Source organism: Miscanthus floridulus, chromosome 1 (genome assembly GCF_019320115.1).
Source record: "Miscanthus floridulus cultivar M001 chromosome 1, ASM1932011v1, whole genome shotgun sequence".
NCBI lineage: Eukaryota > Viridiplantae > Streptophyta > Magnoliopsida > Poales > Poaceae > Miscanthus > Miscanthus floridulus.
In genome coordinates this window covers 5,831,382-5,855,864 of record NC_089580.1, presented here as the reverse complement: position 1 = coordinate 5,855,864, position 24,483 = coordinate 5,831,382, and the positions used below count along the sequence as shown (strand labels likewise).

Sequence of the window (24,483 nt, the reverse complement as noted above, 5' to 3'; positions counted from 1 at the left end):
CCCTCATACCTTGGCGTCATGTTCTAAGACGCCTAAAAAATGGTCTATTTTCAGCAAACGTTTTGGCATAGGTCTTTTTGTAAAAAATGTTTTCAAAAGGGACTAAAATGCAAAAATTTCACCCCCACAGACTACGAAGGTTCTGAGTGGCGAATTAATGCATGCTTTTTTCGCGACCAGATGTGTACCCGTTTTTCATTAAGAGGAGGAGAATTAAAACCGTCCGTTGATTTAGGCGAGCGGCCTCAAGCAACGTCCAGCTAAGAGATCCTACCTGACTACTGGATCCAAGGTTTGTGATTACATGCCCAAAGAATTTTGCGACCAATTCAGATGAAGCGTGGCCAATGCATGCTAATTCCTCGGCCTCTTATTGCTGACCTCCGACTGCGCCAGACACACCGTTGTCGTACACATCTTCCTGATGCCAATGCGATGTTGCTGGCTTGCATGCTCGCGAGTCGCGCGTGACGCTTCAGTCGGCGCCTTGGCTCGACGTGCTCCATCGAAGTTGGAGGACACGGCGCGTTGGAGAAGATTCCCCATCCTCGTAGGCAACCAGGAGAACTGGAGAACGTTCCGTGGCTTGGGTCAGTGCGAGTTCGAGATGCTGCTCAGTGCACTCGATCGACGTACTTTGCATGATGCATGGTACCGGATATATAAGAGCATGCACAAGCCAGACAAAAGATGACTAGATGAGTTTCGCTTTCCTGACGCCTCCGGTTCCTATTCCCGAATCCCGATCCCTTCGAGAGCTGTTAGTTGCTCATCCATGCCACATCATATACATACATCACTTCTCTTTAATTTCATGTCTTGGTCGTCATCGGTGATCGCTGGAGGACTATATATATGTTGCTGAGACACCAGCGTGCCCAGTGCGGTGTGGTGGCACGTGTAAGTGAGTAACTTGTAATTATTGAAACTTATTGAGGCGCATTACAATGGCTGTACCTTGAAATCGCAAAAACATTAATGAATAAGATAGTGTCTTGCTCTATATATATATATATATATATATCAGACAATGTGATTGTTTTTATCACACTCGGTCGGTAAGGTTCCTTGTAGTGAAATTTCTCCACACCTTGGTTTCAGTTTTTTACACTCAGGGCAGTCCCAATGGTGCATTGATGATGGTTTCTATCCTCATTAAATGACTTGCCACGTAGGCAAAATGCTGGCATGGCAACGTAATTAATGAAGAAAGAGAACAAAAATCATAGAAATGGTTTCTTCATGAAGAAACCAGGTCTACTCTTGACCCAATGCACCAAGAAACCATGAAATCGTTATTGGGGAGAAACCACCAGTTTCTAGGGAGCTCGTGCCGCACTCCCATTGGAGGAAAAGATAGAGTTGGGAGAGAGAAAGAGAAAATAGTTATTACTCATAGAAACCATGGGTTGGAAAGCAGTACTTTTTTTGTGCGATATCCTATATTATAGAAACTACTAGTTTCTTTCATTGGGACTGCCCTCACTACAGCTCCTTGTATTTCTAGTCAATATAAATAGAGTTATGAAGTATCTTTTCACAGTTGGCATTATTTTTAATGAAGGGTTTTTAAGAGTGGGAAATTGAATTGCATTGAAAAATTGCAAACTCATTCACATATTTTTTTCTTTTTAGAATAGTTCTTGTATAGTTCCTAAGAGATATTCCTAATTAATAGAGTGTAGTAACATAGTTCCTAAGAGATATTCACAGGACAATGATACACCTGTTGACTGCCGTGCCTCTATCATTGTCTGCATAGTTACTAAGAGATATTCACAGGGATAGAGTAGGGTGTATGTGTCCATAGGAGTAAGTGCATCCAATGTGTTTTGCAAAAACGTTGACCAGTACCGCAAATTCATCAAATTAAAGAGAGTAAGTAAGATGAGATTGACCTAGGAGATGGATTTGTAATTAATACATAGAAGGTGTTCCTAGATCACACCCCTGTTTTATTACTTGTTCAGATTAATGATGTATCTATGCCGAGGCTTTAATCAGCACCATGCCCTGTTGCTATGTAAGAAATGGAAAATGACCTGTTGTATCCTATTATTGACATCAAATTCAATTCAAACACTTGTTCTCTACTCATTTATTGTGTGTATCAAGTTTATTTTTTGAACTGTCACCGGGGGAGATAATTCCCATCTGAATATATATTGATATGAAATCAACAACCTCGTTTTTGGGGGAAAACGAGGCAAAACCCTTTTGTGTGTATCAAGTAATAAAAAACTAAGCATGCACATGTTGTGCCATCATTTACCAACAACAAAATCAAGAGTAGAAAGCACACACACGTTTTGACGATAAATCATCATCGTAGTTAAGTCACACTTGCCCCAATCTATTGTTTAACAATGCGTCAACGCGATTCTTATCCATCAATACAAGTGGTCCTCTAGAGGAGTGGTAGCTACACTCAAAAGAATCATGCTCTGTCTGTTTACCAAGTATAGGAATAATGCGGTCATTGAAGCGCAACCATGGTCACCTCGTCCCTCAATATATATCCATTGCCTTTGCTTCAAAAATTTATGGAACTTTATATAGATCATTGGCAAATAAAGCAAACAAACATCCTATCCCTCCAGCCAAACACGAAAACAGAATCAGTTAACCTGTATGAATGACTATGCACCAAGTGTCATTCATGCATGGTTAACTGGTTTGCTATGTCATCTATTCCATCCCCATCCTTCCAACCAAACAATGGAAATGGATCCATCTCACCCTTGAAATTAGCCGTTGAACTGTCTATTCTACCTCACTCTCCAATGAAACGGATTGTAAGTCACATTTGAGTCCATTTCATCGTAGTCAATATGAAACCGGCCCTACTTATATCCATTTGAATTCTAATTTTGACCATCCTAATCAGATTCATCGTCATAGTAACTAAATCAATAAATCAAAACTGAATTGTTCGGAGATCAAAAAAAAAATTGGATTGTTCGGAGGCTCGCAGTTAAATAAATAACAAATATACAAGCCACGTCCGAAAAACACCAGACGACTCCGTGGCCCAATGGATAAGGCGCTGGTCTACGGAACCAGAGATTCTGGGTTCGATCCCCAGCGGAGTCGGAACCTATTCTTTTTGAATTTTTCCCTGTAAATTTTTTAATTTCATCACTTGTTTCATCCACAGATCCCCAGCAATTTTGTAATTCCATCACTTGTTTCATCCACAGGTCCATAAATTTCTAATTTCATCCCTCGTTTCATCCACAGATCCACTCGGTGCTTGATTGCTAACGGATTCTTCCAAAATCAGCTCTTTTTATTCCACGAATACTTCCCAATTCTCCTAAGTCATGCAATTTTTTTTCTCTCACCTAAGTTGAAATAAATTTATATAACATAAACTTAATACTATAGATCCACCATGAAAAACGATTTTACAATACATGATTATCTCCATTCAAAGCATTATATCTTTATAGAAATTGCTAGTCAAGTTTAGCTAAACAACTTATATGTTTAGAATTAGATGAAATTTTCTTTTTTTTTCAGGGCTTCCCCAACGCTCCATGTTGGCGTGCTGCCCCAGCCTCCAACTATGCATTAAGATTCCATGTTGTTTGGCGGTCTCGCAGATGGCCATGGTATCCTGTAGAGGAACTATTAGCCTCAGCTGACAAAGAGCAGAAACTACTATCCAAGAATACACTGTGACCGAAAAGTAGTAGCTTCAGAGATGTGAGAGAGAAGAAAGGCTGAAAAACAGTAGTCTGCACTATGGCATGCGTGTGCTTTTTTCCTGCTAGATCGCAAAGGACGGATAGGTGGTGGTGGTCTTGATTTCTTTTCTTGGCAGACGTGGAGCTTACTTTTGTCTGAGGGTAACACGGGTGTGTGCCTCCGTTGCGCGTGCCCTTAGTGGCGGCTTTTTATATTATTAGATTAGAAGAATAGAACCTAGCGTATCTTGGATAAGCCGACTTAGAAAATTGGACAGCAAAATACATGAGTTATGACTGAGCCCGTGTTTAGTTAAAAAAAAAGTTCTAAAAAAGTGCTACAGCACCTATTACATCGAATCTTACGATACGTGCATGGAGCATTAAATATAGACGAAAAAAAACTAATTGCACAGTTTGGTTGGAAATCGCGAGACGAACGTTTTGAGCCTAATTAGTCCATGATTGAACACTAATTGCCAAATAAAAACGAAAGTGCTATAGTAGCCAAATTCCAACTTTTCAACCAACTAAACACGCCCTGAATTGGTTGGTTGGCTCCTCTGGGTGGGCGCAGCCATGTAGGTCGGACAACCCCTCGCGAGATCCGATCCGGAGGCAAGCGAGGGCATCCGATGGATGCAGCCTCTGAGTCCTTGTCTGACTAACCTGTGTGGGGTAGGAGCTTAGCGCTTTTTCTTAGGGTTGTGCCCTATATTAATAAAAGTACCCATCTCAAAAAAAGAAAGTACCAATCATCAATGCTCTCATTATCTGTTATAATTACCTCTTAGTCCTCTCTATGTTGAGATAGCTCAACTGGTAGAGCGTTGAGAATGACAAGTGGGTCCTGATTGTCGGTGTCAATCAAAAGAATTTAAGGGTTCACCCTGGAAAAAAAAGAAAAGAAAAATAAAATCAGGCCCTCTAAAATAAAGAGGGAGCCCTCAAATCAAAAGGAAGGGTCTTGATTTGAGAGCTCATGCTGAAGTTGCTCTTAGTTATTTGTAGTTTGGTGTATGCTCAAATTTTATTTCTGCCCGCCACCATGTGCTCTCGTGATTTTTGTGGCAACATATGTTTATATTTGGTCTAGTTGTCCATGATGGTTTCAATTCAGCCTCAGTTTGGAAGAAGATAACATATCCCCGTATCCGAACTGGAATCTGACCATACAGCCCAATAATAGCCCGGCCCAATCAACATAAGATGCCCGAGAAGAAAGGCCGAGACAGAAAGGTAGGAACAGCGAACACACTGGATTACGGGAGATTTAACTTTTTATCATTATAACAATCGGTACCTTCTGAGATCTCACTTTAACGGCTGGCAATACGAATTTAGCACATAATGAAGGGAAGAGATACAGAATTGCTACTTTTGCACTCATGGCACGCCAGCGCATCAGTCCAGATGGGATCCAAGGCAGCATGGGGTGACAAATGCCCGCGGCTGCCCCTACCCTCTGCTGCGTCTTCTTCCTTAAAATCCCCTGCATTCTCAAAAAAAAAAAGACGATGGTGGACATAGTGGCCGCTCGGGACCCGAACGAGAGCTTGCCGGCGCGGGAGTGCTCGGCACCGACGGCGAGGGCGAGCTCTACTCGCGCTGTACGCACACGCAAGGCCTTGGTAGAGGCGAGCACGACCTCGAGCTCCAGCCATGGGGGAGGGGTGAGCTCGGACCTGGCGGCCATGGCGAGCGCAGCACGGCCGCGGGCGAGCTCGGCCATGGCGAGCGCAGCACGGTCACGGGCGAGCTCGGCCCTGGCGGTCATGGCGAGCTCAGCGCCGACGCAGACGGCCCCAGCGAGTTCGGCCCCGGCGCCCATGGCAAGCTCGACGCCGGTGGCCATGGGGAGCTCGGCCCCGGTCATGGCGAGCTCATACCCCCGACGCAAGCTGCCCCGGCGAGCTCATCTCCGGCACAAGACTGCCCCAGCGAGGTAAGCCCCAGTGTCCAAGGCGCGGGAGAGCTCGGTCCTGGCGGCCATGACGAGAGTAGCACAGCCACGGGCGAGCTCGGCCCCGGCTGCCCTGACGAGCTCGTCCTCGGCACAAACTGCCCCAGCGAGGTCAACCCCAGTGTCCAAGGCACGGGGCGAGCTCGGTCCTGGCGGCCATGGCGAGAGTAGCATGGCCACGGGCGAGCTCGCCCCCGGCGGCCATGGCGAGCTCAGTGCCGACGCAGACGCCCCAGCGAGTTCGGCCCCGGCGACCATGGCGAGCTCAACGCCGGTGGCCATGGGGAGCTCGACCCCTGTCATGGCGAGCTCGTCCCCGGCACTGTCACGGGCGAGCTCGGTCCTGGCGGCCATGGCGAGCGCAGCACTGTCGCGGGCGAGCTCGGCCCTGGCGGCCATGGGGAGCGACGCAGACTGCCCCGGTGAGCTCGGCCCCAGCTGCCATGGCGAGCTCGGCGTCGGTGGCCATGGGGAGCTCGCCCGGCCATGACGCAGCAGAGGGCCGGGGCAGCCGCGGTCATTTGCCACCCATGCTACCTCGGATCCCACCTGAACTGACGCTACGAGTGCAAAAGTGGCAATTCTGTATTTCTTCTCTTCGTTGTGTGCTAAATTCGTATTGCCGGCCGTTAAAGTGAGATCTCAGCCGGTGCCGATTGTTATAATGGTAAAAAGTTAAATATGACCGGAAGCGAAACCCTAAAGCCCCGGACCCCAACGCTCGAGGAAGGCGATCTCACCGGACCGGAGATGGCGGCGTCGTCGGCGGTCGAGAAGCTCAAGGCCCTCTGGGACTCGCAGGTCAACGACGAGGAGCAGTGGGCTCTCAACTATGTCCGTACCCCCTTTCCCTCTCACCCCGCTTTCTCCACCTCTTCATGAGCTTGTTTTTTTTTCCTCCTTGCTAGTTCGTGCTCGAATCCCTTGTTTTTTCCCCCTCCTTGGTAGCTCGTGTCAAATACTGCAGCTCGAACCCGTGGCGCTAGTGGCGATAAACCTTGTTGCCGTGTGGTTTGAGGTGGGCGATTTGATTCGACGCGCGGCTGCTGCCGTACCAATTCATACGTGCGGAGATGTTTGACAGTTTGGAACGTTTGATGTTAGTTACTGTGATTCATGTTCATTCTGCTTGCACGGATAGGATTTCAGTCTCTATTGCGGCGAACTCTCTGTGTGTTTTTGCTCCTAAAAGTTCAATCGATTGTCCATAGCATAGTTGAATTGATGTAATCAGATAATTTTTGGAACCTTCATCAGGCACTAGATACTTAGGAGGGGTATTTCTGTAGTGATTGTGATGCCTGCTAACTGAAGTTAAGTTTTCACTTGCAATTCCTTTTCCTTTTTTTTGAGTTTTCGTTTGGAATTTGTTGTTTGAGATGCTAGAAGTCGTGAGGTTGCTAAATGACCAGGAGTGAAATCCCAATACTTTTGTATGATATACTGCCTTCGTTGAATGCTTTCATTGTAATATCCTTGTCAATTCGCAGCTAGTGACGGATGTATGATGATCGTACTTTGGTGGAATCACTGGGGGCTACTTCCTCTCTTTATCTTTTTCTTTGTTTGCTATTTTTTTTCACACCGGTAAACCGAATTTCATTACCACAGCAACGAAATTACAGAGTTCAGTTTGTTACTGGAGGACCCCTCACCGCAATCACCCCACAAACTCCAACCTCAACGCTATGACTCCACAGGTGAACAAGACGAGCGCTAAGATCCGCATCAGGATGATCACATACCTCGTGCGGAAGCTGATCCCACCTTTCCACTCGCCCCGCAGCCACGACTCGAGAGGAATCGCTAGGGTTTCCGCCTTCAGAGGAGACGGAGGGGAAAGGGTGAAGATGAGAGGATGGCGAAGGAATGGGAGCCTTATCCCCCACGGGGTTACGTTCTATGCTCCTATCAGCCGGCCGCCATTGCCCAGAGGACAGCGACTGCAGAGGAGACGCGTCATGGACCGAGTTCGCGGAAGGCGGAGGCGACTCACCTCCTGGCTGCGCGCATGAGCCAGTCACTGTAGCCTGCGCCCGTCGCTCGGACCCGCCCCGATCGCATGGTGTACCCTCGCTCGATGGCACGCCACTCCCATCGCCATGGACCGCCCCCGCCCGGGTCGCCCGTGTCGCCCGTGTCCGTCGTGTCGTGAGGAAAGAGACGAGCCATCCACCTGGTCAATCATACACTTTCCGTTTTGTCTATCTCATAACTTTGTAATACTGGAATCAGAATGGTAAATTCTAGTTTTTAAACAAAATTCCTTTGAAATGTCTTCTTTGTTTGCTATTTGTTTTTCTTGCTTTTGTCTCTTCTCACTTTTGGTTGTAAAATGGTTTTTGAACAAATTGTGAGGTGATATGCGACACATCTTGCTTTACTATTTACCCTTTTCTAATTTTCATTGCCTTGTTCTTCAACTCCGAAATAATAATAGGGCTGCTAAATTCAACATCCAAATTAGTGATTAGAGGTAGCAAGGCCTGGAACCTAGCAGAAAATGAGAAAAGGTTATGTCTTAATGTTGGACACTTTATCAAGGAAGTTCAGACATCAGAATCATAATTATTATGGTTCAGGACAATTTTTACGGTCCAGGACAATTTTTGCTAACAGTTTTTTTTTTACTATGGAATTCTATTTAGTCGTGTACTTATTGTCTCATTTGTTTGACTGTTAGGAGTAGGGAATGTTCGCTTTTGGCTTCTTGTTCATTTTTTAGAAGACACATACCTGCCACTTCCTGATGTGCCCTTACATCATTATGTGTATATGTTACTGCAATCATTTTGTGTTCTATCGTCATAAATAGGTTTATGAGATAAATGAATTGAATGAGCTAGCAGAATTAGCTCTACAAACGAGCATGTAGTCATCTTATTCTTATTATTAATAGGCTGGTGCCTGGTCTGACCTTGAGATAGAAATAGAATTGGTGATTATATTATAATTCATGTGTTATTCTGTAGTTTGATTTTGGATCTAAGTTACATTTCAGATTGTATGTGGTTGTTAATTAGAGTTTATTGGTGTGCTTTCCTGATGGTGACCTCCGAGGACCTAATCTCTGCCGAAATCCACTAGGCAGTCATAGATGGAGGGCCGCTTAAGCGGGCCAGGCATCACAATTCTAAGCAGTGCAGTTTGTTGACAAGTTTATCTGATTTCACCTATGTCAGTATGACATTGCCACTGTTGTACCAACCTGAGTGCTTGGGTGATAATTGTGAAGTTTGCAACCTAGGTGTCACAAATGGTAGCATCTCTAGTTACTGATGAAATGTTTTCTTAGGTTTGTGTGTTATCTTCATAGACAGTTGAATACTTGATTGCTCATTTTCGTAGCCTTTGTTACTTGAAATTTGCACAGAATTAGGCATACCTGAGTCTGCTGTTTAAAGTCCTGTCATGAACTTAGTATAGCACATAAAAAAACATTTTGGGTTTTTTGTTAATATCCCCAGGTGTTTCTTTAGCGCTGCATTGGATGCTAAGTTGCTAACTACACTTTTTTTTTGCTGTTTCTTATTTGCAGAAGCTGCTGAAGGCTGCTGGTCTGTTTGCGGGATCCATCTTTCTGATGCGGAACTTTGGTGATCTGATGGCCATTTAAGCAGGCTTGGGGTTATTTAGAAGCATAGTGGTTTGGCAGTCAATATCGTGGGCTCGTGCCCTGTTGAGTTACTCTACTTGGATTCTATGAGTTTGTTTTGATGTTCCAAGAATTCCTGTTATGCATAAAGAGGACTAGATCTGGTCAATAGAGACCATTGCAAACTCAGGCGTGATGTAGCAATAGAAATTAGATCTTGCATAGCCCTGTATCATGAATATTTTGGAATGATGGTATCAACCCCCGTAATTTTCACCAATTAAAATTTAAGAGCAAGATGTTGCACTGTAGGCTAGGGTTTATGATGCACAAAAGTGGTGTCTAAGGGCAGTTACTTTCACTAGATAAGTTTCAGTTAGTTTTACTAGATGAGTTCTGTTTATTTTATGTTCATGGGCTGCATCTTTTCTCATTAGAGTAATATTGAGCGGAGCATCAGGATGGGAATACTGTTGCTCAAATTAGTACACTTCAATTGTTGCAAGTTTCTGATGTACTCCCTCCTGCATTCTAAATTATAAGACGTTTCGGTTTTTTTATTAGATACATAGCTTTTGCCATTCACTTAGATATACACTATGTTTAGATATGTAGAACAAGCAATGTATCAAGAAATGCGAAAACGTCTTATAATTTGCAACGGAGGAAGTACACTTGTATCTCATTCTCCCATAATAGTAACAGCATCAAGAAGAGTGCTCATTTTCCCATAATAGTAACATCATCAAATGATCAAAAAAAAAAAGTAACATCATCAAGAAGAGTGTTTGGTTCAGGACAAAGGGGTGAAGGCTGAAGAATGATGATAATTTGCTGATTGAAGGTAGAGAGCTGAATCCTCCCCAATTATGTATGTGTGGCGTGGCCTTGTGTGCACTTGTAGACAAACTGACAAACAAATGGATGCTGTTCCAGTGTCCTGATAATTGGGTATTGTATTGGAGCTGTTGCCATTTATTATCACGCGTCAACTTTGGTGTTCAAAGAAAACAGGCAGTGAACACATGATAAGCCCATCATACACGCATAGGCCGAGGAACGTCTTTTAGTTTTCAGTTATAGCCAGGGCCTGTTCGCTTGAACTTATAGCTAGAGTCTATAGTATTTTTCTCTCACAACAAATCAGCTAAGGCCGGCTTATCTGTCGGAAGATAGCTTAGCTAGAATGTTTGAATTGCAGAGTCTCCAATCTGTATCAGCGGCTCTGTCAGCGGCAGGGTGGGGCGCTGGATCCTCGTCTCCGAGTGACAGCATTTGGTCTAGGATGGGGCCGCCGTCTGCTCGGACTTGCATGCCACGGCCACGGCCGGGATGGGTGTCTTTGGTTGACCGCTGAAAAGATGGACGCCTGGACCGCTGCAGCATCACGACTTGCAGAGAGAGGTGACGCTGACACAGAGACAGAGTTGGCGAGCCACGGTCGGTCGCTGTCGCTGCTGCCAAGAGGACGAGTGGCACACCGAGTGTTTTGGACGACGACGACACCGGTGCGTACGCGCCATGGCGTTGGTGTCTGTATTCACATTTCAGGCTTGCGAGCTGTGATGCACATACCGATGAACAACGCCTCTCTCTCTCTCTCTCTCTAAAGCCCTTTGCTTGCACATGCCGTTGGGGTTACCATCTTCCATCAGTTTCAGCCTGCATAATTCATATCTACACGATTCCATGCCGTGTGTAGTGACAGTAAGTATCTTATAATAAATAAATAAATACAAGTCCGCAGTGCAGAGGCTGCCGGGCATTGCATGCGCTACTCAAGTGAAGTGAGGAGTATACGACACGAACACATGTTTCAGAGTTGTCTTGGGCCTTGGCTCAGCTCACAAGTCACACCTGGTGCAGAAAAGAGCCACAGATCAGAAACTGCATCGCAAATCACTACCGTAGAATTAGAAACAAGTCGGTCAATCAATCTCTGGGGAATATTCCGAGGCCGGCAGGGGCAGGGGCAGTCCTCCTCTCCTAGTCTCCTGTTTGTTGTAGCACATATAAGAAAGAAGCTGAGCTGAGCTGCCCAAGGGACGGCAAGAGAGGAGGGGGACACAAAGCAAAGCCAGCCTTCTCAGAGGGCTCTGGTGTGCAAACTCTGCTCCCAGCAGAGCAGGATCGGAGGACAAGGGGCATGCGCATGGCTTCCTTCTGTAAGTTCGAATTTCTCCGCGTCCCACTCTCTTGTTGCCACATTTAATTCCTCTGCTGCTCATCGGTCGGTTACCAATCGCCACATCACTTCTTATACTTCTCTCTTGTTTTCTCCTGTAATTTCATTCCATGGAGTTTCATCTGAATGTTCGTGTATGTATGCTTATCAGACACTCGGTGTCCATTAATGCTCGTAGTTTGACAACTCCATACTATCTATCGTTTTGAATAGCAAAAGCAAGTTACTGTGTCTACAAGAAGTTTCTTTACTTTTTTTTTGAGGAATTTCTTTACTTTTTATTATTTCACTGTTCTTCAGTTACTTTGTCTATGACTGAGATTGGAGGATTCCCTATTCCTTTCTCTCCTCAACTGAAACATACGAAAATTCATGTCTAGATCTTGTGTCCTCAATGTCCTTGTTAGTACTGAGTGGATGGCGTCTTTGACAGGGCACGGCGTCTCTCTCATTGTCCTTGTGCTCCTTATTGGGGTATCCAATTCCAAAGCCAACCTGGCATCACCTCCCCACAGCCACAGCCAGCTGGATGTGAACCACAGGAAGCCAATACAGACGTTTAGACCTTACAACATTGCCCACCGAGGATCAAATGGTGAATTACCCGAAGAGACAGCGGCCGCCTACCTGGTAACTACTGTAAATTCTTGTTTTTCTCAGCAGCCGGCATCAACTCTTTTTTTTTCAGAAAATTTTCTGAATAAAGTGGTATTGCCTTAAATTTGCACAAACAAAAGGTTAAACGACACGACAAGTGCTTAATTATGATATTATATATTGGCGCGTGGCTGCATTGATATCATAGTTAACTATGGTGTAACTCCTCGGGCACGCCTTCACACTGGCTGCACCAATGAAAAATATTTAGTATGCCAGGGAAATAATTCAGAGATTCTCTGAAGATTGGACGCCCGGTTCGCTTAGGTTTGTTTGGCTGATAAACCATGGCTGAAAGTATTATTGGTTGATTTGGCCTGAGAGAAAAATACTGTTCGTTGACTAAAAAAGTATGGTTTATAAGCCAAACAAGCCCAAGCGAACAGGGTGTGAAAGCTTAGAGTCTGTTTGGATCCATAAGGCTAAAGTTTAGCCCATCCCTTTTAGTCACTTTTAGTCTTCTATGAATTCAAACAGGAGGGCTAAAAGTAGGGGCTAAACTTTATCCCACCTCTTTTTCATTAGCCCCTCTAAGATGGGATAAAGAGGGCTAAAAATAGTCCTGTGGGGGCAAAAGAATCATATTACCCCCACCCACCCCGAGGCATGGCTGTACATGGGTAATAAATTAGGGACTAATAGGTCATTATAGGGTAAGGGGCTAATCTTTAGCCCCTGAATCCAAACAGCCCCTGGCCTAAACTTTAGCCCCTTCGTTTTAAGGGCTAATCTTTAGTCTTGGGCTAAACTTTAGCCTCAAACAGGGCCTCAATATCTTAATGTATGTAAACCTTCAGCTTCAGAGATATGCGATCGGTTTTTGCAGAGGGCTATCGAAGAAGGCGCGGACTTCATCGAGACCGATATACTTGCATCAAAGGATGGACATCTCATCTGCTTCCATGATGTAACATTGGACGCAACGACCAATGTTGCAAACCATACGAAGTTTGCTGACAGGAAGAGGACCTATGAAGTCCAAGGAGAAAATGTCACCGGATGGTTCATTGGTTTGTGTTAATGACATTCTCTGTAGCGATTCTCGTGTTCCTGTCAATCTGCTGCTGACTTGAGGAATTGAATTGTGTTTATTTGCAGTGGATTTCACTCTTAAAGAGCTCAAATCACTGAGGGTGAAACAACGGTTCAGTTTCAGGGACCATAGATACAATGGTATACATGGACTTCGCTTTCTCTCTTAGTTTCACTATTGTGTCTGACATGAGACAACCATGTGTATCTTGAGTTGATTGCAACCATCCACTCTGTATCATAACTCTGACCTTTCACAATGTTCTTCTACTGGATTACAGGGAAGTACCAGATTATTACGTTTGAGGAGTATATCTTGATTGCGCTTTACACCTACAGGATAGTCGGAATATACCCTGAGATCAAGAATCCCGTGTTCATCAACCAGCATGTAAGTATCTCTTGCATGACAAACTCCAAAGAAAATTTGCTTACTTTAGGAATATTATAACGAACATTGGCATGGAAACATTTCTGAAGAAAAAATTGTCATTCAGGTCAAGTGGTCGGGTGGAAAGAAATTTGAGGATAAGTTTGTGGAGATGCTACTGAAGTATGGCTACAAAGGTGAATACATGTCTGAAGACTGGCTAAAGCAACCGCTGTTCATACAGTCCTTCGCTCCAACCTCGCTGATTTACATCTCCAACATGACAAACTCTCCCAAACTGTTCCTAATCGATGACACAACAATTCCAACACAAGATACCAATCAGGTAGTATCACTTATCAGAACCGACGTTTTCATGCATGTTTCCACTCATGTGATGTGGCTCCAATTCATCAGCCTTCATCTAAGATCAGTTCCAATTGTGCAGTCATACTACGAGATAACTTCAAATTCTTATCTTGAATTCATAAGAAACTACGTTGTTGGGATTGGGCCATGGAAGGACACAATTGTTCCTCCAAACCCAAAAGACAACTGCTTAGGACAGCCCACCGATCTCGTCGCACAAGCACATGCTCTGAATCTTCAGGTAACTGACTGATCTTATTCGACAGCTGCAGATTTTCCTTTCCCCATTGCACCCCTCAAAAAAAAAAAAAAAATCTTCCTTCCTTCATGCGTTTGAGCGCTCTTACTCTGTTAGTAGTTGATGAAGCCGTAAATCATGACATGTTGCAGGTGCATCCATACACTTTCAGAAATGAGAATCAATACCTGCACTTCGATTTCCATCAAGACCCTTATGCTGAATATGAGTATTGGCTCAACGAGATCGGCGTCGACGGGCTGTTCACTGATTTCACCGGTAGTCTGCACAAGTACCAAGAATGGACTACGCCATACCAGAAGAAGGAGAAGAATCCAGAAGCACTCTTGCGTGAGATCGCGAACATGCTGAAGGATGATGGCTACTGAGGAGGATAGGTTGCCTTCATTTTTCAGATTTGTGTTATTGCTTCCACCAGCAAGAAGCACGCACCTTTTTTTCGTTTAACACTCTCTGTAATTGCTATTAATAAAGCAACGGAGGTGCTAACAGTATAGCAGATAGTCAGACGAACACGCAGCAAAAATCCTTTTTTTTTATTTAGAACAGGGCTTTATTGGCTTCTACAGAAGCCTGAATGGAGTATACAAATCTCATTGATCCAGAGAGAAAAAAATGTACAAAACAGAACAGACTTGCCATACAATCCGTTGTATAGTAACACCAAATCACCAATTGGATGATCACAGAGAATTTAAGGAAAATAATTGTTGTAGTGTAAAATATAAGATGAAATGAACTCCTAAATGGAATACCGATGGTATTTATGTTGTGTATGTGATGAGCTGGAAGAGTGGTCGGAAGGGTTCTGGTTTCCAAAAGAGTTTCAGGAAGCTCATGATTACCCTTTAGCACAAAAACCAAATATGAAGCGTTCTCCGCATAGGTTGAACACGTTCAATGTTAGCAAGTACTACATAAAAAGGTGAATTATAGAAATATATTTGATAATAAATGTAATGATATTTAGTGTAAAATATAAGATGAAAACAATTTTAGGGGCTCCTTTGGGTAATGAATGATGAGTTGAGATAACGGATGAAGCAAGGACATAATGGAGTGTTTGGTTTGAGGAATCAACCTATTTTAGATAAGGTGATACATTATGAGTCCATTCTCTAAATTTAATGTAATGACTTTATTCCTCATACTAGTATTATTTGTTAACTTGTGAGAAATAAGGTAGTGATAGATCAGCTCATTCCATTCAAACGAAAAACGAAGAGTGAAACATTATAGAAACCAAACACCCCCTACCTTCCAATATGTAAGCAATGACTTTTGCTGAGATAAACTTGCACCTTTACATTGCAGGTTACGCTTCATAATATTCTTCTGCTCAACCGCTAAAACTTATTCCAGCAATTGCCGTCCTTTTCAGGAAACAGTTGTCATTTTATTTTTAATCATGTCAACTTTGATGTTCTAAAAAAAATTCAAGCCCATCTTACAAAAAAAAAGGAACAAGGAATATGCCCCATTTTTATGGTAACACTCCTTCTCTGTTCATACATACCGTCAGAATTTTTTTTTTAAAAAAAACGTCAGAAGCGCATCTTTCAAGTAGTCTCCAACAGGCATTTCTTTCTTCACCACGATGGGCCCAACTACATGACCGCTGAAAAACCTTGCAGAACTGATGAAGAGTTGCAAACACAGTGCTTCTTGCCATCTGTGTTCGCTCACCGTTTGCAAATTACAAGTTGCAAGTTATTGGCTTTCTTAAAAGCCAAGTTAATCTCCTTTTAAAAAAATTGCAATTTGCAATGCACATGGCGTTCGTTTCAGCAAACACGCAAAAGTTCTGCGCGCATCTACTTATAATTTTGTTTGAGACCACGCACATGCCTCTGCCCTCTGGGTTAGCATCTTCCGTCAGCTTATTATCCAATATTAAACTATGGAAGTTCAAAAGCGTGGACGGTGGACCTCGTTTTTTAGTTATGTTGTCTTCTGCCATGGCTTGGGTCAGATCTGGATTCTGGAGCAGAAAGTAGTGCTGCAGATCGGAAGCAGTGCTGCAAAATCGGTCTCTTGTAGCTCCTACTCCCTCCGTTCCAAATTATAAGTCGCTTTGATTTTTTTAGTACATCTACTTTACTATGCATCTAAATATAATATTATGTCCGGATACATAGCAAAATAGATAAATAAAAAAAAGTCAAAGTGACTTATAATTTGGAACGGAGTAATACTACATAAGTAGGAGTGCCACCATGCTACGAGAATACGCATTTAAAAGTAGCACAGAACTGGCTAGTTAAAAGTTATAACAATTTGTTTATCAGACTGCATGCAAAAGCATCAGTTCTAAATTACACCAAGCACCAAAATTCCAGCAGACTGCTCCTTTGCTAGGACTGGGCATGGCTTTGAGTTAATGGGTTGTCTTTATGTGCTCCTCTTCCGCAGGTTCACTTGGGCAATCCTCATCTCCGTTCTTTGGGCTGCTAATTAACAGAAAAAACCCCCACTTAGTAAATGTCTTACAACATCTAGTTGTTTTTCAGATAATTAAATGTCATGATATGCCATCAAATGTTCACATAAAGATATAAAACCTAACCTACTTATAGACACAAAAGGGGTTTAAAAATCAGGAAATGGGGAATTCATAAACAAATTTTCACTAGTGAATATGAACTTGCTTGCCAACAGCACCAACCAATAGAGAAGGGAAGCTGTTAGATTTCTTTGAGAAGTTGGCATTCTAGATTTTACCCAATAGAACACGTTTATTTTTACTACAAGCTGTTTTTTTTTCTTTTTACCGAAGCTACGCTATCCAAAACAGTCATAAATCAATCACGAAATAATTTGGATCTGCTGGATAATCAACATAAAACTTAATTTTTCACGTGATACATTCTCAAGAATGCACTCAGTAGGAATACCAATGCAGAATTATAGTTCTGACTAGAAAACTGTAGCGCGGCCTTGCCGCGCTTCACCACTATATATTCTCTGTTTATACTAACATTCGTGTTTTTTTACCATTATCCAGTGGAATTTGAGAATATTAAATATATGGTTTTACCAAGAATAATATGGTAATATTAATACATGTAAGGTTCACCTTATCTAATATGTTTGCTTACGTCTATTTGTTAATGCTATTTAGAGGACCCTAGTGATTTTGAGTCAAGAGTTATACTTACTCATGTCTGAGTGGGTGAAGGTAAAGTAAAATTTGTGGTGTTTTGCGTTGACATATTAATATTTGGAGCTAACTTATTTTTATTCGATGTTATATGGTTATTTTGTTCTTGTTGTTCATCTAAATGACATCAAGATGGAGATGATGAATTGCAAAAGGTCTATTGACATTTTGAGCATAGCCGATTATAGCATAGAGGCAAAGGAAACCTTTTTTTTTGGGTGGGGGAGTAGAAAATATCAATCGTTATCTTTGAATCGTATTAAGTAATCGGTAATATTACTATATCAGTTTGATCCATTTTCGGTTAGTTGTATTTTTTGTTGAACTAATTTTTTTTTTTGCATTGTCATATACGTTTTTTACGAGTGAAACTTTTAGCCAGTTGCGCGGCTGAGTGCTCGGGCGTGCGGATGCGGGCTCCGGTGAGTGGCGCAGGGACGCCCGCGATCTGCCTCGGCAGTGTCCAGGGCTGGCCGTCGCCGGAGCTGCCGGCAGTGGCTCAAGTGGCGGCGCCATGGGCGGGATTTGGGAGAGCTCGATTTCGAAGTCCACGCGTACGCGCAGCGGTGTGAGCGAGCGGGCGTGGGCGCAGCCGTCCGGCGACCCCGGGTCGGTGGCCCGGCCACCCTTGCGCTCACCAAAGAGAATTTGTAGTCCTACAGCGCAGTACTCGATGTCAAGTTCCAGCTGAAAACCTGAGCTAATATGGACCGACCTCAAAACTCAAAAAACTAAAAGAAAAAACATATCATAGAAACCGATGAGACTCCAAACAAAAACAGACCAAGGGAGGGCCTTGTATGCTGGCAGCCAGTCCAATGCAAGAGACAGAACGTAACATCCTTGAAATCTAACCAGAGCTTTAGTACCAAAACCATTTCCCCCCAGCATCTCTGCAGTCTGCACAGGCAGGCAGCATTGGGCATTCAGGAAACTGCTTTTTTGAAGAAAGATCTTTGCTCGGTTCTGCACAGATATAGCACCTGTCTAGTGAAAAAATCGTACCCAAAACATCTTTGGTCCTTTTTTTTTTGTTGCAATCCTCTGGTTGGTAAACAACCTGAAAATGGATGAAAAAAAAAAGATTTTTGAAAACTGGATCTCCAGCATAATGTTCTCGAACAACCTGAACCAAGCATGCTGCATACATTCTCTTCGTCAACCTATGCTTCAAAAGGTGTAACCTCTCTGAAACTAATCATTAGAGCTAGAACTTCTTTAAACGAGTCTCTATTATATGGTTTCAGAAAACTACACCTCTGAGCATTTGAGCAGGTTCAATTTGAGTTCAACTGCAAGAGATGAAGAGATGAAACTGTTCATGGATGGTTCTGAAGTTTCAGTGCCATAAATTCAGAAAATTTCTGGCACAATGTATCTGAGACTTTGAATTGAATACTTACTTATTCAGATTCAGGCATAGATGGCCCAGGTGATTATCTTAGACAACAAGCATTAATCATATCAGGCCCTTAACAAAAGGCACGCCCGGCATCGTACCGTACTTGTAGCTTAAACCACAAGCTACTACTATACTAAATAACAAAGGTATAATGTCATGATGCATAGGAACTGATTGATCCATCTCTGCCTTAAGATCTGAATAAGAAATAGTTAGTTTCAGTTAGCGCTTCAGAAGTTAACTGTGTAGCATATATGGCCCCGTTGTTTGCTATTCTTGGAGGCTTAAGAGTGGTTTTCATAACCTGCTGTCCTGTGTCATCATTTGCGGGTGCGAAGGATAATCGGGCTATGGAAGGATGGCTTACTTACATGAAAGCAAACATCCTAAGAATATGCGGCTAACAAGGAAGCTCGTTCCATTAATAATAAATTTAACCCAACCTAAGAAAGCAACCACTCAAAAAAAAAAGGAAGAGCGAAAGAGAGAAATTTCAGCCGCAGGAACGCATAATTCGTCAACAAATAAGCGGAGGCATGAACAGAGATGAGATGAGATGATGGATGGAGAGAGAAGGGCTGGTGGTTCCGGCGACGCACGCACCTGCGGTTCTGGAACCAGACCTTGATCTGCTTGGGCTCGATGTTGCTGAGTATGGGGCACTCCCTGATGAGCTGCTGCCTGCGCAGCGAGCTGGGCTTGGGGCACTCGCTGTAGACCCGCTAGAGCGCCTCGACCTGCTCGGGGGTGTAGCGCACGTACTTGCCCGTGTCCACCTGCGGCGCCCCACCGCCGCCAGGCGACGACCGGTCCTTGCCGCCCCCGACCACCACCATCGCCATCTAGCTAGCACCGCCGCCGAAGGAGGAGGAGGAGGGGTTGTCGTCGCGGGGAGACGGAGAGGACGGAGAGCCACGGCAACGGGCGGCGCCAAGTCATAGCCTCGGGGCGAGAGCGCAGCCGCCCGACGCCATGGTGGTGAGAGGAGAGGAGTGGCGGCCCCGGCTGGCCTGGCGCAGGCGATGGCCCCAGCGACCCCGGCGCAGGGGGGAGGCGGGGTACGGGCGCGGCGGCCCCGGCCGCAGGCAGCGCGCGGAGGCGGCAGCGTTTTGGGCCTCCCGCTACGCCGCCACGTCTGGAGAGAGGGAGAGAGAGGAAGGGGCGCGAGGGCGGCAAAGGCGGCGGGGGCAGGCGGCGTGAGGCCGTGGCGAGCTCGGGGCGAGGAGGGCGAGGACGTTGGATTTGGGCCGGAGGAAGGGGCGGTGCCGGAGGAGGAGAGGCTGCGCCGCTGCGGGAGGAGAAGGTTGGTAAGCTGAGAGAAGGCCTAGATGGAGGGTTAGATTTCGCTAAAGTTCAAGGGCTTAAAAAAAACTCTGAGATGATGTTTGGACTGTGGGAAGACCACGGCTCGCTCGATCTGGGTCGTCCGTGCGCCCGATCGAACGGCCACGAAAAACCCATGACGTGGCACACTGGCTCGCCAGCTTTTGAAGGCAGGATTCATATAAGAAGATGAGATATATTCCCTCATGTACCAGAATTTTTTTTATAGTGCATGCTACTCCCTCCGTTCCTAAATAATTGTCGTTTTTTGTTTCCGTGTCATAAGTTTGACTAGATTATAGAAAATACGTGCAACATTTGTATCTCCAAATAAATTTATTATAAAATAGATTCAACAATCTATCTAATGATATTAATTATGTACCATAAATATTAATATTTTTATATAAAATTAGTCTTTATCGGAAAGCGAGAACTACAGTTATTTAGGCAGGGAGGAAGTAGATTCTAGAAGTGATATATAATGTTGCACCTGCGCAAATGGGAAAACTCATACAACAATGCAAAATACGTAGAGCAAGAAAGTAAATGAATAGAATACAGCATATGGACAATATAAATGCAATTTCATAAACATCCCTTGGACCTTCAAGAATTGTCATCAATTCATCATGTGCATACCACTCTGCCAAGTAGTGTTATGGCTAACAGAAACACAAGGAAAGCTAGCAAAGCAAATGAGAAGCCCTAAAACTTAGGAAACAAAAAGGAACTTACACAACTGCACTTGAAGAAAAAATACGTGAAGAACTGAAAGCTTAAGAAACAAACATGCTAGAAAGGTTGAATTCACGAGGCCTCAACATGATCAGATGTAAATGATTATACATGCAATATTTGTGTACTCAGAGCAGGGGATAATCAGAAAGTGCAGGCAGATCGAGACAATACAAAGAGATGCGAGTCCTAACCCATCCTTCCAATCATATTGAGTGATATCCGAAATCGCTTTGTTGAGTGCATGAAGAGCTATCTTCTTAACCTGGTGACTCAAAATCATTCGATGCATGTAGAATTTCAGAATGTAGCTTAACAAGTTCTCTTCTAGAGCGAAACAGAACAACAATATTGACAATGCCCAAGGATAATTTATATGTGATCATATTAAGGAATGAAGTATCGATAAACAAAGAAAGGACCTTCTATATAGAAAGGATTACAGAGAATATGGGCAGGGCAGACCTCTAGTTTGTCTTCATTCGCTGAAGGACGGAATTCTTCTGTCAACCTAATGCACTCTTGAAAATTTTCTGGAGAAACAAAACCAAGGGCCACCTGTGTACATGACTGCATATAACAAAAGAGTGTCACAGATAATAGCATTGATTATGATCCAATGCATGTCACTAATAGCCATGGGAACAAAAACCTGTCTCCACACTTATCATCATACCTTCAAATTTCTGACCTGGTGGGGACATCCTGCTGGGACAAACACTGCATCACCAAGCTGCTGTTCGAATGTCCAAGGCTCAATTCCTGCATAGGCAGTGATAAGAGCCAGGAAGTGAGCCAAATAATTTAAGTTAAAAACGCATCAACATTAACTGACCATATTCTTCCTTAAGCTTTTGCTTGTGCTCTTGTGTTAGATAAAAGCACTGATCATGTATAGCATGAGTAACCTGCCAACATACAAGGTTATGCAACACGAAAATCATATGTCAAATGATGTGCCATGGACAAATAGTGAGTACAACAAGGCACCTGCTTCACCAGTTCATAATTGCAATGCCTAAACTCCTCTGCATGTTTCATCAGATAATCATGCAGCTTGCCAACATCTTCCCGTCGGAAAATATCCCACAGTGCACCACCTTCTGGTTTGCTTCCCTCTACAAATGGGAGATCTTCATCTTCTGACTCAAGAGATATAGCAATATGTTTTGTATCATTCCCCTTGCATGTCTTCTTATTTCTTTTTCCTATTGCATTGGAAGAATTACAGGCACAACGTTTACTGCATTTTCGGCCACTAAGTTGGGCACATATTCCTTCTGCAGAATTAGTAGGTGTTCCACCAGCTAAATCTGCATGCGAAGCTTGTATTAATTTACTCGCTTCCTCGGTGGACAAGATCTCCTTTATTTTCTTTACTGCAGCAATCCTTTTTGATTTGAGCTTTATTTCATCAGTATGTGTGAGGATATGGACCTGATAAAGGCAGTAGAAATCAGCGAGTGGAAGACCATTAAAAAAAGGCAAAAAGCTTAACAAAAAGGAAAGGATAAGTAAAGAAAGGTTCACCTATGGGGAAAAAAGAACAGGTAAATGAGATCCTTAGATCATCTGGGGATAGCCATTGACAGGAAGATGACCGGACAAAGTCGGCATGGAGGGAGACTAGAGTAGTTTGGGGGAATTGGATTCTTCTTCTTCATTGCTTGATTGAAAGGAGACACCATCCCATCCTTATATATATGAGAGGAGACTTGACCCCTAAGAAACTAATCCTAGAAATAAGTGACCTGATCTAATAATCTAATCTTTTTCCTAATCCTTATCCCTTGCCATGAGAGGTATGTGGGCTGGCCCTCCGGCCACCCATAACATGAAGCGATGGCAGCATTGTAGCAAATCGGTCCTGATAATTAAGATTAATGATTACTGCATCTGACTTATAGTCCAAGCCATGGTCAACCACATGAGGAAATGATATTATAACTAGTGTTAAGCCATTGGCAATAAGAGGTCTAGTTTCTCGTACAAAACCTAAAACCATGATGAGATATTTGTAACTCAAACTAGCATTGCTGATCTATAAGACTATTACTACAGCGGTGTTAAATCCTTGACGATAAATGTGTTTTTTGTAGTACTTTAAGACAACTGAAAAAATCAAACCTATAGATAAGCTAGTCAGAACAGACAATGGCATATAGAAATACATAGGCAGTTTTTGATAATTACTCCTATGTCGAGAACTGAGCTGGTGCTCAGTTGGTCAGCTGAGCGTGCACTCAGGCTGCCCACCCGGGTTCTAGTGCTGATACTCACCCGGGTGCCTCACCTAGGGGATTTATTCCCCGTTAATAATTCCAGTTGCCTCGCATGGATGAACTCTCAGTCGTGTACTCTTAGCTCTAGATATAGGTTGTAGACCTAGCTTAGGTACTAGGGGTGTGACCGTGCGAGTGTGTTAGCGTGTGTGGTGTGTGTTGGTGCGTGAGTTCAGATACAACAACTTGTACTCGAAGGTTGAGTCAATAAAAAACTACTCCTATATCAGTTCAATGTGGGTGTATATACGATGGCCATACCAAAATTTAAAGACCATGTAAGGATAATCATACCTATTACTTTGGATTATAATTTCAAATGGAAACATGGCATCAGAATAATCATCGTAGGAACAGGATGAAGCACAACTGGAATGTTATGAGCAAGTTGGGTTTTACCTCGCTTCCATAAGCGTTGAACTGACCGGATGTGTATACCAAATTGAGCAGCAACGATTGTTGTATCCTTCTTGCCTAGTTTCCCATTCTTGCTTCTAGCCAACAATGCTTGGTACACTTGCCTTGTTTCTTCTTCTGTCATGTCCTTCCTTCTAGCCTGGACAACATGTTCTATTGAAAGAAAAAAACAAGCGCATTCAAAGGATCAGCCACGGCATGCAGATTTTGTACGGTAGATGTTGTATCAGAATAATAGGCACAACATGCAGGTTTACCAGGTAGGTTTTGTACGAAATCAAAATCAACCGCACCATATTCATCTAATGGCAAGTTCAAATCAAATCCTGTCCAAAAAGGAAACAAACCAAACTAAGGAAAGATGGAGCTTGAAGGAAACAAAAAACTCAAACAAGGAAACACATTACCATTGTCGTTTTCTTCTAAGCCAACGTTGAGATCAAAGCCATCACTACCGGAATCGCAAGCTTTGCCGAGTGCCAAGAACTTTGCCGAGTATTTTATATCGGGCACTCGGCAAAGGATGTCTTTACCGAGTGCCCAAACTTGAACACTCGACAAAGACACGACCCTCGGCAAAGCTACTCTTTGCCGAGTGCTCAGGCTCGACACTCGGCAAAGACGTCTCTTTGCCGAGTGCTCAGAGGTAACACTCGGCAAAGATGTCCTCTTTGCCGAGTGTCAACGTCTGACACTCGGCAAATTTTGGCCCACCGTTAATCCAGCCTGCCGCCGTAGCTCTTTGCCGAGTGTACAAATGCAACACTCGGCAAAGAGGCTCTTTGCCGAGTGTCAATAGCAGACACTCGGCAAAGTATAATTTTTTTTTGGCTCCTGCACTTCAAAATTTTTCATCTCTCCACACACCACATGTGGTACTCCATGCTTAAGTTTGGTGTATTTTTGAATTTATTTGCTATATTTAACTAATTAATTGCATTTCAAGCAATTTTTTGAATTAAGTTAAATTTGAACCGCAAGTGATTCAAATATTTGGAAAAAATGAGTATAAAATTGATATTCATGTTATTCAACCTAGTTT

The 24,483-nt window shown here is 43.5% G+C and overlaps 2 protein-coding genes and 1 non-coding gene across 4 annotated transcripts; 2 read left to right on the top strand and 1 right to left on the bottom strand.

Annotated features, from left to right (window-relative positions):
* The first annotated feature begins 3,020 nt into the window (after window positions 1–3,020).
* On the top strand, window positions 3,021–3,093 carry TRNAR-ACG (transfer RNA arginine (anticodon ACG)). The gene has a single exon. It is a non-coding gene; the product is annotated as a tRNA-Arg (tRNA).
* An 8,007-nt stretch (window positions 3,094–11,100) lies between these two features.
* Window positions 11,101–14,767, top strand: LOC136471720 (glycerophosphodiester phosphodiesterase GDPD6-like). The gene is made up of 8 exons (XM_066469473.1): window positions 11,101–11,412; window positions 11,866–12,062; window positions 12,916–13,099; window positions 13,188–13,262; window positions 13,403–13,512; window positions 13,619–13,837; window positions 13,940–14,101; window positions 14,251–14,767. Exons 1-8 carry the CDS (start codon window positions 11,394–11,396, stop codon window positions 14,485–14,487), a joined length of 1,203 nt encoding a protein of 400 aa, XP_066325570.1. The 5' UTR covers window positions 11,101–11,393; the 3' UTR covers window positions 14,488–14,767.
* A 1,572-nt stretch (window positions 14,768–16,339) lies between these two features.
* LOC136529404 (lysine-specific demethylase JMJ26-like) lies at window positions 16,340–24,061 on the bottom strand. 2 transcript variants are annotated; one of them, XM_066523163.1, is made up of 10 exons: window positions 23,849–24,061; window positions 23,699–23,767; window positions 23,424–23,594; window positions 22,273–22,609; window positions 21,733–22,179; window positions 21,578–21,650; window positions 21,419–21,504; window positions 21,208–21,312; window positions 20,937–21,007; window positions 16,340–16,566 (listed from the first exon to the last, which is right to left on the bottom strand). In XM_066523163.1, the coding sequence occupies exons 5-10, from the start codon at window positions 21,781–21,783 to the stop codon at window positions 16,497–16,499; spliced, it is 456 nt and encodes a 151-aa protein (XP_066379260.1). In that variant the 5' UTR covers window positions 21,784–22,179; window positions 22,273–22,609; window positions 23,424–23,594; window positions 23,699–23,767; window positions 23,849–24,061; the 3' UTR covers window positions 16,340–16,496. The 2 variants fall into 2 exon arrangements, with proteins under 2 accessions (XP_066379260.1, XP_066378858.1); XM_066522761.1 differs by having other exon boundaries at window positions 16,340–16,569; window positions 23,849–24,060.
* Window positions 24,062–24,483: the final 422 nt, after the last annotated feature.

What these genes read in the sequence shown, in the direction of transcription:
- LOC136471720 (XM_066469473.1), top strand. An exon ending in TGTCACCGGATGGTTCATTG is followed by an intron (nt 13,100 to 13,187) that starts GTTTGTGTTAAT and finishes GTTTATTTGCAG; the next exon opens with TGGATTTCACTCTTAAAGAG. An exon ending in CAGGGACCATAGATACAATG is followed by an intron (nt 13,263 to 13,402) that starts GTATACATGGAC and finishes ACTGGATTACAG; the next exon opens with GGAAGTACCAGATTATTACG.
- LOC136529404 (XM_066522761.1), bottom strand. Translation starts at nt 21,783, where the DNA reads ATGAAACATGCAGAGGAGTTTAGGCATTGCAATTATGAACTGGTGAAG. An exon ending in ATTATGAACTGGTGAAGCAG is followed by an intron (nt 21,651 to 21,732) that starts GTGCCTTGTTGT and finishes GTATGTTGGCAG; the next exon opens with GTTACTCATGCTATACATGA. An exon ending in CAATATGATTGGAAGGATGG is followed by an intron (nt 16,570 to 20,936) that starts GTTAGGACTCGC and finishes TCTGTTAATTAG; the next exon opens with CAGCCCAAAGAACGGAGATG.